This window comes from Alosa alosa, chromosome 10 (assembly GCF_017589495.1).
Source record: "Alosa alosa isolate M-15738 ecotype Scorff River chromosome 10, AALO_Geno_1.1, whole genome shotgun sequence".
NCBI classification, from domain to species: Eukaryota; Metazoa; Chordata; class Actinopteri; order Clupeiformes; family Clupeidae; genus Alosa; species Alosa alosa.
In genome coordinates, this window is record NC_063198.1 from 1,753,946 (window position 1) to 1,768,896 (window position 14,951).

Sequence of the window (14,951 nt, forward strand, 5' to 3'; positions counted from 1 at the left end):
TCAATTTTAAAAAATGCACATATGTGGATACCACTCCTTTCCATATGTTACCAATGAGAAATGGTTTTATTTGTTGAAACTAAATGTATTATTTATTACTACTAAGACAATGGATATTTAATATAGATCATGACTACATTATAAAACTGTTAGTTCAAACAATCATTCATTTCAACAAGGGGTATAGTACTAAAAGTAAGACAATCAAAAGATATCAAGCCAATTTACATTTAGAAATGATAAAATACCAACCTACATACCTTTCCCCGATGTTACTACAGTATGTCCTAAATTGCCATGAATGAATACTATCACCAAAAACCCTTGGAAATGCTGGAGTTAAAATCAAAATTGAGATGAAATCATAGAGTTGGAATTGATTACTTGTCTTGTATTACTTGTCTTGTCTGCATTGCCATGAACATTAGGTAGTTGGGTAGCCTGCAGACCATTTTGTATGTGGGAGAGATCTGAAAAGGGGCAGTGAGAATGGGAATGCAGGGATGGGTGGAAATGGATGAATGGCAAGCCATTGGAACAGATGGGCCCATTTTGTTATATAGCTGACAGAGTGAGGTTTTAAAAAGAGAGGTAGCAGTTTACAGAACTGCTTAGTTCAATGAATAGCTCCCCTTGGAGAGTGTTTTGTGATTAAAGAAGGAATTCTGTCATGACGTCAGTCAGCATTTTAAATATTACCTGTGCATTTTCTGCTGGTCTCTTCTTTCTTTGATGAACTCATTAGCTTGCAATTAAAGTTCTCCTCCCAGAATTCAGCAAACCACACATTCCTTCTGTTGTTTTCCAGTGAACGAGATGCAAAATAGGCATCAAACCCTGAAAGAAAAAGAGAACACACTTAGCTTGGCAAGAATAGATTTCACAGAATGGGCATCGATCATATTCCCATGTACTGAGACCTATGAAACCATAAGTAGTTTTAGTAAATCCAGACGAATCTTTGAGTGCATTTGAATTTGTTCTGCAGATCCACCTGGCCATCCTACAATTCACAACGATTTCCAAAATCATAGAAAACCGATTGTGATTGTGGTATGGGCTGCACAATTATCGCAATCATAATCAAAATATGAATGAACACAATTATCTAATGGCAAAATCTACAAATAATGGTGCACAGTTAATTTTGTCACATTTCTGACTTTTATATTAATTTCATCCTCCTTGACTATGTCACTTCTGGTTGGTGGGTGTGCCGTGTTTGTCACATATTACTGTGTTAGTACGTGAGGGGCACAGAAATTCTGATTGGTGAGCTTCATAGTTGGTCGGTGTGCTGTGCTTCTTGTGCACCGGGCATGCTCACCAATCAGAGTGGCACAAATTAAAGAGACATATGGATATATTAATTGACATTAAAAAAACATACTGCAAATATCTGTCAGAAAAATGAGATACAGTATATACTGTAGACAGACAGAGGAGTACGGTTAGCAGTGCTATTCCATGGAGAATAAAATGGTCAGTTTTGGCAGATTTAGCGTAGTTTTCTGGACATCCTCATGAATGAGACCCAAGAGGCTCTTTTGGAGAGCCACAGACCTGATTTAATTTAGAATCCATCGAAAGACTTCAGTATGACACGGAGACACATGTATAAAATACCTGCAAGGGTAAAAAATAATACCAATCGCTGAATTACCGTCATTCTCAAATTATTGTCAATAAACATTATTGTGGGATAGGCAGGTAAAGTGGAACAACTGCCAAACCTGAAGAAATGTTTGGAGTACACATTATGTTGAAAATGTTTTGAAAAACTTTACAAAAGATATATAACACTTTATATTTTTGCATAGTTGACTTCTTAATGTCAGAAATGTAAATTGATAATGTACCTGAATAAAATAACCATTTACAGTAAGCCTATTGTACATTAGCCTAACTGATATTCTCACCCTGAACATTCTGTTTTTTGGAAAATTATGTTCTTTGAAAAATGTTGTTGATATCAAGGACTGACACAGACCTCTCTCTCATAACATCAAATGAGCACTTCAATGTTTCTTTCAAAGTAGCCTATTGCCATAATTTTGTTAATTTCAATTCACTTAACACCTACATATCAATACATAAAGATTGCCCTGAAAATGCAAAATATATTGCTCTGAAAATGCAAAATACATACATTACATTACATACTATGTTTAAGCAGGCTATATCAGCACTGCAGACTGTACACAATGCATGGTCTTGTCATCTTGTCATCTCTTGGCCATCTCTAACATTCTAGGAATTTCTGCAACACATGCACTTGTTTTTCCTTGATCTCTCATTAGTATTAGGCTACGAGTTTAGCTGAAATAATCACTTTTCTGCATAGTTTGTTTGTATTTAACGTTAAACAGTATTATGGAAAACAATTTCAGTAACATAGCGAGATATTGGCATTTGCAAAAGTCTGCGCTCTCTAAGTAGTCTACCCTTTAATTGAGGTTATAAACAGGGAGGCTACTATGAAAATTACGTTAACCATCTGCATTAGCTTACATGGACAATGTAACTTCCTTTGTCAGCTTATGAACAACCAAACTAGCTTGTAAATAAATACATAACATTAACTTAAAGCAAAACTAAGTGCAACCTTTTTGTGAATGTATCCGAATGTACTTAAAGCAAAACTAAGTTCTTTTTGTGAATGTACCCGAGTCAAACTTTCATTCAAATTTCATTTAAAAGCATAATTACAACGTAAGCCCCACTTTTAAGATCGCATTTTTGTTTTCGGGTCAAATAGCCTTTTGAATGGGAGTGCTAGGGGCACCACTATGATCGCATCAAAAATTTTAAAACACTAAGAAGGCTCAACACAACATAAGCTTTGCTCAAAGTATCACCAGGGTCAGTACACATAACTCGAACATTGAGAACATTGTTTGTGTACACAGAGTTTACTAAAAAGAAAGGTTTTGAACAACTCACTTATTGACTGGCAAGAAGGTGGCGAGCGGAAAAAAAACAACTGCTGCCAATAATGGGCTTGCACAAATAAATTAATTAGTGAGATGATCTGCATCTCTGTTCAACTAAAGCTATGAAGGTGCTAACCCATTTGCACAAAACATATATTTTTTAAATGTTTTCTTAATTGATAACGTGAGATATCCATGTCTCCATGTAGGGTAGTGTCAAGCAGTGAAGTGATAGCAGGTAGAACATGTAGGCCTACATGTCACATGAGCCACATAGAAGAGGAACGCTGCTTGCGGACACCCGCTAATATCGTCTCGACCCTCTCAGAAAATACTTCCAACGTCCTTGCAGGGAGTTATTTATAATTTGGCCGGATTATTTCACTTCCCTATTCCAGAACACCCCCACTTTTAAAAAGCTTGATACCCCTCTGTGAACAATGTCTATTTCTCACTTACTTTAACAAAATCCAAGCATTAAAAAGCCAAACAAATGATGTTTATCTGCAAATACGGCGCCTTGGATCATCTAGCCTACTGAAGTCTGGCGTCATCAAACTTCCGGTGAAGGAGCCTGAAGCTGGAAGTTGGCTGGTGTGTATGTACATTTCGGGGGCGTTAAAAGGGTACAGACCAGAGCCAAATAAGGTACAGCCCTGAGTTGACGTCAACTATAAGCTTTGTTGAGATTTGCCCGTTTTACAGAGACAGTTTCAAGTTTTGAGATTTGCATTGGAAAGAGCTGTCACTGGGACTTGGAGGTTCTCTGTATGACAATGTTACCCACCGAACTGTTGTTATTCAACTATGACAAGGTAAACTTGGTTTTGCATTCTATCACCTCTTTAAGCTTACACTGAGAAGAAAATATATCAGGTGGAAGACACAAGCTTCATAGTTGTGTGCACCATTACACAAATGCCATGACAGTGGAAGAAAGGGGTGGGATACATTGCATGGTAAATTAGAAAGGACATTTGATAAATCCCACTCCCGCCTAAATGTAGATTAGAACACCATTAATCTTTTCTAAATGTATTTATATTGGCTCTGCTTTGGATAATGTGAGGCGTGAGTGTGAGGCAGCCGTGGCCTACTGGTTAGCACTTCGGACTTGTAACCGGAGGGTTGCTGGTTTGAACCCCGACCAGTAGGCACGGCTAAAGTGCCCTTGAGCAAGGCACCTAACCCCTCACTGATCCCCGAGTGCCGCTGTTAATGCAGGCAGCTCACTGCGCCGGGATTAGTGTGTGCTTCACCTCACTGTGTGTACACTGTGTGTTGTGTGTGTTTCACTAATTCACGGATTGGGGTAAATGCAGAGACCAAATTTCCCTCACGGGATCAAAAAAGTATATATACTTATACTTGTACTTAATTCAAATGCATGATTTTTTTTAAATCATCAACAATCTTGAATAGCCTTTTGTGATTCGTACAACATTATCTGTGTATCACTGTTGCATATTTAAAAGCATAGGCTATTGAAGTGTGGTACCGTACACATACACAGATTCATTGGCAATGGGATGTACACTACAGTACATACAGACCTATCAGACACAAAACCAATTAGTTTGAGCAAGCCATACTAGTGTTAGAAAATACTTTTATATGTAGACATGATATATGTAGATATCCTAACAAGGTTCAAGGTAGAAGACTAGGATACTGAAGTACCATGTGGCTAACATGGGAATTCAGAGAGTAAGGCAGTTCTGACTGAACCATGAGTGTAACCCTTTCTGACAGTGACTGGGGTCCAGAGTCACTTCAAAAGCAAAAGGGAAACCTCTAGTGACACTGTGCATCAATGCACAGCGGGAGGGGTGATGGGTCTGATGTGATGGCCCATGCCAGGTTAAATGGTCCATTTTGCCCAGGGGAGGAAAAGCCAAAGGAACAGGTCACAGATCAGTGACAGCAAACTAGGGTTGTCACTCCACATCCTGCTCCCAGTAGCTTTAACTACAAGACTTAAACAATGGACTAGATCAAACCAGCTCTTAGTGCTTTGTAACTTAGGACTAATTCTTCATACATTTTGCAGTGCCCAGCTTCTTTCTGTCGATTAAAAGAAAAAACTTTAGAATAATGTTGACCTGTATATGGATAATGACTAATGGCCCTATTTTGGCGATCATAAATGGATTGTCAGAGGCACAAAGTTTATAGACATTAAAGGCGTGGCCAGTCCACAATCACTAATTTCATGGTGTGATTTTGTGATGCTGGGCGCAAAAGGCTTGTTCTTTTGTTTGAACATCTGTCATTCCCTTTAACAGCAAGCAACACAACTTCAAACAGCACATCGATATTTTGATTGTCAGTGGCCCATTTAAAGGAATGCGCTTGCACGCAAGACCGTATGGAACAGGGATTCCACTAAACCTTGTTTTACTAAAACCTGTTTCTGACTAGCAGAGTATAGCCTTCATGCATCTGCACTCGCCTATTATTTGAACTCATAGGCAAAGTGAAACTTCACCGTGGTCTCAGTCAACGACAAAACAGTTCTATATAGTTAATTACTTTCACTATTGACTGACAAGGGGTTACCATCGAAAACATAGCCTGAAAAAAGAAATACTTAACCCAATAATGTTCGAATGACTGAATAAAAATCCTAAGGATATTTATCCTACAGAGGAGTTGCTGCTTACATCTTGTGACAGTGCGTCTTCAGCTGTGCTTATTATGCGCCTTTTGCTATAGACCAGGTTTTTCTTGGTCAGTGGTGTAATGATTTTTAGAGGGTGTAAGATAGTGATTTTTAGATCATGCAACAGACGACACCTTATATCGTTAATTGCCAAACCCCTGAGCGCAAGGTTTAATACAAGTGGAGCGCATGGTGAAAATGTTGTCACTGACTGGGTGTAAGATATGAATAAGTCTTGCATCATCACACTTTGCGCCATGTTGCGCAGGGGGTACGATAGGGCCCTAAATGTGCCACTCCAAGTATATACACAAGATTTTCAATCAGACAACAAAAGGACTTTCTAACTGGGAATTTAAACCAGAGCCATTTTTGAAGCATTTCTCAGTTGCCCGCCTGACATCCGTCTATTGTTAGCAATAGAATTCCATTAGAATAAGTGAGTAAATTTACACAGCACTTCACATGCGTATTGCGGCCGAATATTCACTTTGTGAATAGAGTCCGGACATTGACGTTGCGACACCTGGGCTCAAGGTCAGATGGGGTGACTGCTGTCTCCCTTCGCTACAAATGGTGTCAGAAGTGGGATGGCTTGGCGTGAGGCCATCAGAGGCGTGCCTAATGTGTGAGTTGTACGAGGGACCCCCAGAGATGGGTAAAGCACTAGTGTGTGGGGTACTCTGGAATGGTAAGTACAGTTAGTGGACAGCAGTGTGCATGAAGCCCATGGACACGCTTCCCGAAGGGGAGGGCCGTGTTGACAGAGTATCATCACTATGGTTGAGTATGCACTCTTACTGTCTCTTTGGCTTCTGCGGTCAAGCTGCAGGTTTAGTACCCCGGACACCCAGATTCGAGGCCGGGTGGGGTGAGTGCTCTCTCCCTTTGGTACACTCCTCAAAATTAAACTCCACAGTTTGAGGCAGTCTTTTTTTTAGTTTGCTTGAGCTCGTTTTGCCGCGTGAGACAGTCTGTCACACTGCTTTTGAAGTAAACTCAACCGGATAGGATAGGATAGGATAGAACTTTATTGTCACAGTCACAAGTACCAGTGAAATTGACCATCAACCTGACCATACAAACATACATACAATATGACAAGGGGGTAGACAGGGCAGGAAGACAGTGCATTGAAGAAGAATACAGCGTAACATGAGGAGAGGGGAGGAGAAAAAAAAGCAACCCCCAGACTATGCTCCTGTGGGGAGTACAGTGTGGGAACAGGAAAAAAACACCTCAGCAACATTAGCACATACACTTTACACAACTCATTAAACAACATAAGAGACACACGGCTTGCAACAAGGGGGGTGGAGTGGGGGGATGGAGGGATACCAGTGCAGGCAGGCAGCCATCTGGTTCTGCAGCCATTTGCGGCGCTGGTCACAGACCCGCCTGACAGACTGGGGGGTACAAGCGGCGAAGGCGTGGGATGGGGGGTAGGGGGTGGTGACTGCATGTCTGTATCTGTGTTAGATGTATGTGTAGGCCTGGTGAAGCGCTCCGCCTGGTGCCAAAGTCTTAGTGCCTCAGTCCGCAGGATTGTCAAAGCGATAACACAGCAAGTTGCTGTGGAGACAGCCCTGGTCATGTCCCAGTCAGAGTCCACAATCAGCAGGTGTCTGTGGGGGTGGGGAAAGGGATGCAAGAGCGTCTCGCTGCAGTGATCTTCCGGGGGAGTTGTTTTCCAGCAGCGGCCTTGGCCAAGGCCAGTGCTGGTTAAGGGGCGCCAAAAGCAGATAAGATTGTAGTTGTTTGGTCTTGGGGCGGGTAGCCGCATTCAATTTGCACGTCTACCCTCTTAGTCCATACTGGTCCAATTGCCTTTGTAAAGCAGTGAGCTTCTCCATGATGTTATCCAACTTAGTATCCAACCTAGCATCCATCTGATCCATCCTGGTATCCATCAAATGCTTGATAGTCCCAGTCTGGGTGACGACGGCTCTGCCCACTGCTTCAATCATAACGGGCAGCCTTACGGGGCTTTGAACAGCTGTCACCGTTTTTAGATTTCCTCGATAAACCAGGGCAATGCCTAATCCAATCAGCATAAGACCTGTTATCATGGTTCCGAATAGGTAGATATCTTCAATGTCCTCCACAGAAAGAGCCGCCTGGCACACGACCCGCCACCTCTCCCACGCGTCCATCGAGTAGCCAGCTGCGAACGTTCCGGCAGGGCAGTCGGGTTCCCCCAAACCCAAACTTCTCGTCGAGATGGTGTCAATTGCGTTGAGAGACCAGTTGATCAAATCCATGATTTTTTAGTTTGGAGAGCAGTGCAGAGAGAGTCTCTCAAAGTATGAGACAGTAGACTACACGAGACAAAGAAGCACAGCAGGGAAGATAAGGGGAGGGGAGGGAGAGAAAAATGCGACCGCCTTCGTTGAGAGCAAAACTGCATCTTTAGTCAAATCACTTTTATCAAGTGGAATAGACACGTGAACCTTCACTTTTGTCCTCCTCTCAACCTTGTCATAGAACATTAAAGGGTGCTGATATGCTCACACAAAAATCACTGCAAAAGATTCTTTCCAACAGGTTTTATCGTAGTTTTTGTCCAACTCCATTGACTTGTATTGGATGTGCTGTGAGGTACGAAAGGTTCTTGAATTTCCCCTGGGGATCAATAAAGTATCTATCTATCTATCTCTCTATCTATCTCTCTATCTATCTATCTCTCTCTCTATCTATCTATCTATCTACGGTATTACTCCGCCGCCGGAAACGGATACGGGATTGTTTGTATTCTTTCTGTCTTATGCAGTCGCGGTATCGTAGGCTACGCTATCCAAATTATTGTCACGTCCATGGCTAATGCTAAAATGTCTTGGAACTTCCATGATGTGAATGATAGCCTACGTGAATCATTATGTTTTCGTCATGAAAGTTCCACAGCCAAAAAAATAGTAAACGTACAAAATCATGTAGCCAAATTATTCATGTCGGCTAGGGTTAGTGTGTGTGGTGTGTACGTGCCCTAGGCTTATGATGTGAACATGACAGGTTATGGACATAACAAATAAGTTAATTTTTCGCCTGTTACAAACGTTACGTTACAAAATGAGTTATAAAGTTTACACTTGCATTTATTCATTTAGCCGACACTTTCACCCAAAGCGACTTACACATGTCAATGAAATTAAAGGGCAAGGCCACATTGGTGGACGCCGGGATTTGAACCCCGACTTTATGGGTTACTGCATGTTAACCAGGCTCCCTATCCACTACACTACCTCTGCCCAGTGATATTATAACAGTCAATTCAAAAATATATTATAGATATGCGTGTTTACTATGAACAAACCATTTTTAACTGTGTGTAAACATGATGTACAGATGAGAATTAATGTAGGAATAATGCTTTACAAATGAAGAATACAGCATTTAATAATAGTTTACAGACAGTGTGTAGAAGAAGAAAACAGAAACTCTTGCATAGTTGTAGGGGTTTCTATCTGGGCCAAGGTAGTGTAGTGGATAAGGAGCTAGACTAGCATGCAGTAGCCTGAAAAGTTGGGGGTTCGATTCCCGGCTTTCACTGTTATGTCACTGGCCTTCAATTTAATTGACATGTGTACGTCGCTTGTCTGCTAAATTAATGAATGTAATCTTTACAACTCATTTGAAAATGTGTTGCAAGGCATAGAAATGAATTATAGTATTAGGAAGTGGTTTATAAAATATGTATCCTCACCCTAACTACTGTAATCATTAGTGCATCATGTATGTAACAACTGTTAAATAATGGAAATATTACTTCATCAACAAAATATTATGGCATAATTAACAATAATTCATAAATTCATAATATTATTGCATAATTAACAATAATTCATAAACATATTTTAGATATAGGCTTATTTACTATGATCAAATCATTTATAACTGTGTGTACAAATACTTTCTTTATGAGAATTAATATAGGAACAATGCTTTACAAATGATGAACAAAGCATTTTGTAATAGTTTGCAACTGGTTTATAATAAGAAAATTATTTCATTATAAGTGGTTGTTTCATTACTTATTAAGTATAAATTATGTACTTACAAACATATTTTTTTGGATAGGCTTATTTACTATGAACAAACTATAATTGTGTGAACAAATGCTTTACTGATGATAAATTAAGTATGAACAAGAAACTACTAATGATGAACAAACCATTAACTAATAAGTAACAAAGGCTTAATAAATGATGAATTGTGTGTAGTTATTATAAAGTGTTATCATCTTTTTTGATGGAAAGTTCACATAGTGATTACTAGCAGTAACAGTCTACGTGGAGTTGTCCTGGCTAATTCCTACTCTGGAATGCCTGTTCTCCAACCAACTTGCCTTGCCTATTTCATTCGTTCTGATCAAGAGGTACAAATCAAACATTACAAACGTTCCAATTTTGCTAAAATAATTCCTGAATGGTTTTGTTCAGACCTGAAAATGCAACTGTAGTTGACAGAGGAAAGATATAGGTCACTAATGACAAAATATTTGCTTTCAGTGTGGTACGATTTCTTACGAAAATAACGTTTAATTAAAAAGTGTTTTAATCATCCCGGCTCTCCCCTAGGGTAGGCTAGTGGGTCTCATTTCCAAGGGGAATATTTTCACCCCTATGCCTTGCCACTGTATTTCAAAGGATAAGGGGTAGGTGTAAACGAAAGGGTAGAGGAAGGGGCAAGAAAGAGAAATGGGATTGAGCCTAAGGGTGGTCCAGACCAACCGTACAGACATTTGACTTACAGAAAGTATACTTAGCTACAGATTCTTCAGGGATCACATCAAAACTTTAAAGGTAAACTATGCAGTATTGGCAATTTCCTTACTGTTTTCTCGGTTTTTGCTTCTTTTTCGCTGGCTCCATCATGACGAATGTCTGAGAAACTCCATCGCTACCTTTTTCTAGCCGGTGCCTGGCGTGTATGTGTATTTAAATGCAGTAAAGCAATTTGTTACACTTGTTATACTTCCTGACACTGAGGCCGTCGGCCCGCCGGCCCACAGTTGCAAGGGTGGTTTTTACGCTCACAGGCACTAGGGGGAAGCGAGACGGCCACCAAAAAAAGTCATATAACCATTCCAATGACTCTGAAGCTGTTAAATGAAGGTAAATTAAGCTTAGTGTGCCTTTAAGGTAGCGTTTAAGATATAACCTATATCAATACCTATAACAATGTTGTATTAAAATGGTTATGAGAAACTCCTGCCCAATGATCCAGAACAAATCAAGCTTCTACCATGGCCACTTGATCTGAACTCCATACAAAAGCAGTAAAGTGAGCTAAAGAGGTGAGTGCACTAAAGGGCCTAGGAATCTGAACAGTCATGAGAGATTTTGTAAATGGTCTCAAATTTCCTGCTTTTTATCAGATTTCTGAGATCTTAAAGGAAAAAACTAGGAGATGTTTTATTGGCAAAGGGAGGCTTCAAAAAGTATTATATAGGGTGCCACTAATTAAAACATGTGTTAAAATGTTATGTTAAAATAATTATCCCTTGAAGGTTTATTTTATTCCTCTACTCAACTTTACCAGGGTTGCCAATAATTGTAGAGGGCACTGTATATGTAATGGTATGCATCAGTGCTAATGTGTACTGAGCATTAATGATTTATGTTTTAAATTCACTCGCATGGTTTCCAGTGGAGCAGGACCAAGTGAAGGCCATTTCTGTCACAGAGAGTCAGTCCAGTGCCTACAGCCCTTTCTCATGCCACATCTCCCACACTATCTAATTCCATACATCATTATCCAGATACAAACATAAAAATATGTCTTGCTTATTAATCTAGTTCCCTTCAGACAGTAATATAAATTCTTTGGTGATTTGCTCCCTCTTCTCATCTCAGATTTTCTCATATTTTCCCCAGAGGGAAGAGGATGTGTAGTACAGGTTACAATACAGCTTCACATTTTTGCTATCTATCAGTATTATTCTGTTCAAACTTAATTTCTCCATCCATTACCCTCCTTTGACCTCATCATCTATATATCTGCTATCATGTCCATATTGCATTCTCTTAAATGTGTGTCACATGTGCCACAGTCCACCATTTCAGAGAGATAAAGACTTTCTATTATAGTTGGGCCTTAGTAGCATGATTTGATATGGTGCCTAAGATCAGACCTGTCATGCACATCTCCAGAGACCAAGGGGGAGGGGAAGCATGTGACCCTTTGATGTGTCATCATGCTACAAGGGCCTGGCAGTTGGGTGGATTACAGGCAGTTAACCTTAAGCCTCATTACATGATATGATGTTTGACATGATTGCTCTAGTCATCCCTGGTTGAAAAACAACACATACGCTTGGTGAAAATTATGATAATACTATATTCTGCTACTACTAAAATAAAATTACTCCTACTGATATACCCACAATGATGATGATTATTATCATTATCATTATTTCAGTCATAGACAAGAGCAAAATGACTACTGTGTAGAGAATACAACATCAGGAAGATATATAAGAAATAAAAAACAAAGTCAACTCTGAAAGCTTACAACATACTATATATGTTTGGTAATATTAAGCAGATATTACACAAGGATTTCCAATGTGATTCATCAATCTCATTTTACAATTTAGAATGATACCTGTTTTTTTTCCTTCCAATGAAGGTAGTATTTAGTATGCTACAAAGAATTCTGAGACATAGATAACTTAATGTCGTTGATGCAGTCACCCAGATGGCTGATGGAGATGCCAACATGAAATACCACATACTGTAAAGCATCTGCATACTGGTGGAGGGAGATGTAATCATTTAATTATATTGGCCAGCAGGAACATATAAAGGTTGAGCAGCTGTAGACTTAAAAAAAAAATTGTATGAGGCAATGTTTTTTGGTAGCAAGGTTTTTGCTGATGGATATGTATGGTATGTAACCAGTCTGGTCCAGTTTTCCAAATAAAACTTTCTGCCTAAGTCAAAAGCAGTGCCAACTTCAAATGCCTTTAGTCACTCTTTACATTGCTATTAGATCAAATGAATGACGAGCTAACTTGGTGGAAGGGGGCACCCAGAGCCGTATAAGGTACCTTTATATGGCTCTGGGGGCACCTTTTGTTACCTCTTATTATACAACAATTGGGTTCTATGAAACTATTTGTTTGTTTCTGATTGGCCGAGAGACGTTCCATGAGTTGGAATATCCCTGGACATTTCAACTCAGACTTTGCATAGCTAATAACAAATCCCTCTCCAATGGGTCTTTGTGGTTTTTCGCGTCTTCGTTGAAAGACATTGTGAAATAAGGTAGGAGGGCCCCATAGCAGGATTTTGCTTAGGGCCCCATGGAGGTCTGAACCGGCACTGGGTGGGCAGTCATAATAAAAGACTGAAATATCCCATTTACATAAGTATTCTTTGTTATGATGCTTGCAGTTGAGCTCTGGTGCATCCTACTTCTATCAATGGTCCTGGAGATGCTTCTAGAACTTGATTGGAGTCCACTGGACATTATTAGGCACACATCTGTCTATATAAGGTCTCACAGTTAATGGTGTATGTCAGAGTGAAAACCAAGCCACAAGGTTGAGAGCATTGTTGGTAGACCTGCGAGACAGGATTACCCAAGAGCACGGTAGCTCCATCATTCTCAAATGGAGATTTGGAACAACCACCAGTCTTCTTAGATCTGACCACCCAGCCAAACTGAGTAATTGGGGACAAAGGGGCTTGATTGCCAGGTAACCAAGGACCCAATGGTCACTATGAATAAGATTCAGAGTTCATTTGTGAAGATGAGAGAAGCGTACATATAAAATTTACAAAATACTTGTTTTTTGTGCAGTATTGTGAGTACATTGATGAGAAAAAAATGAATTGAATCCATTTTAAGATGAGTCTGAAGGGATGAGAATAAAATGTGGAAAACTTGAAAGGGTCTGAAAACTTTCTGGCTGCACTGTATATTCCACCGAGAAGAATGGATGAGAATGCAGAGCTGTATGCAGAATGTAAATACAAGTACATTTCATGTAAATTCAGGGGTAATTTTTTCTGGAACCATTACAGACTTGCAGAATTTCAAAGCTGAGGTTGTGCAGTTTATTCATGGGATATCTGTGTGATGAGAACTCCGTGGCCAATTCAACACAGAAAAATGGGTGTGAATTTTAACACACTTTGTGTCTGTTGGTGTCATGAGCCCTCTCACTCCACCGGGTTACCACCTTAATTGGTTTCCACTATCTTCCACTCTGCTCACCACTCTCTCTACTCAGCCTAACTAGCTCCACCTGTCCCTGCTCTGCTCTGCTCTAATTACTCTGCCAGCTGCGCTGCATTACCCACTAACCTCTCCCAGTATTTAAAGCCCTGTCTTTCAGCTCTCCTTTGTCAGATCGTCTGCAAAGCGCACACCCGGAACCTGTTTGCTTGCGCTTCTGGCGCACTCTTGTTTTGTGACCCCGGACCTGCCTGAATCTTGGATACTCTTCTGCCCCAGAAAACCAGACCTGCTTTCTGCCGTAACGACTCCTGACTACTCTTCGATCCCGGTAACTCTGACCAGCCTTCTGCCTTGCTACTACGAATTTGGATCTCCCTTGAACTGTACTTCTGCCTTGTTTCATCCGCCCTGTTGTGTCTGTGTTCCCCCCCCAGGACTTCCGGACCACCCACCACCGGCGTCATAGGACGCATCGCTGCCACTGGGGGGGACACAGACACAGCACATTGGACGGAACCCCTGTATCCCTGTTATTCCCAGTAACCCCTGGAGCCTTCACTCACTCCCTACTTCCCTTTTCCCTTGTTTAATAAACTTTCTGGTGTGACGCAATTGTGGTCCTCTGGTCGTCTGTCTGAACCGTGACAGTACGATCTGACCATCATGGACTCAGCGCACACTTCCCCCGACATGGAAACCGACGAACCTGAGCAACCCACTGCCATGCAACGCCTGGAACACACTGAGAGAGGGCTAGCCCGCATGAGCGGCGACATCACCTCCCTGCTTCAGGTCGGCCACCAACAGCATCAGCAGTTCCAGCAGCACCAGCAGCAGCAACAACAACTCGCCATGATCATCCAACTCCTCACCAACCTTACCCCAGCCACTCCGCCCACCGGCCCAGTTCCAGGCAGTCTGCCCACCAGCCCTGCCCCGGTCATTGCAGCCGCTGCTCGGAACCCAAGATTGGAAACCCGGCGGTTCAGCGGCGATTCAACCCAGGTCCGGCCATTCCTGACTAGCTGCCGACTTCAGTTCTCCTTGCAGCCAAGGACCTTCGCCACGAAAGGGGCTAAAGTTGGGTATGCCATCACTCACCTGACGGGCCGAGCTCGACTCTGGGGAACAGCAGAGTTCGAACGTCAAACCCCCGCATGTGCAACCTTCGA

General features: G+C 41.1%; 1 protein-coding gene across 2 annotated transcripts in view; it reads right to left on the reverse strand.

Moving 5' to 3' along the window:
* LOC125302642 (metabotropic glutamate receptor 7) overlaps positions 1-14,951 on the reverse strand; it is a 288,880-nt gene that overhangs the window by 114,159 nt on the left and 159,770 nt on the right. For both annotated transcript variants that reach the window (XM_048255942.1, XM_048255943.1), the window contains exon 5: positions 700-837. In XM_048255942.1, the coding sequence (XP_048111899.1) occupies positions 700-837 (138 nt within the window). The remainder of the gene's footprint in view (positions 1-699; positions 838-14,951) is intronic.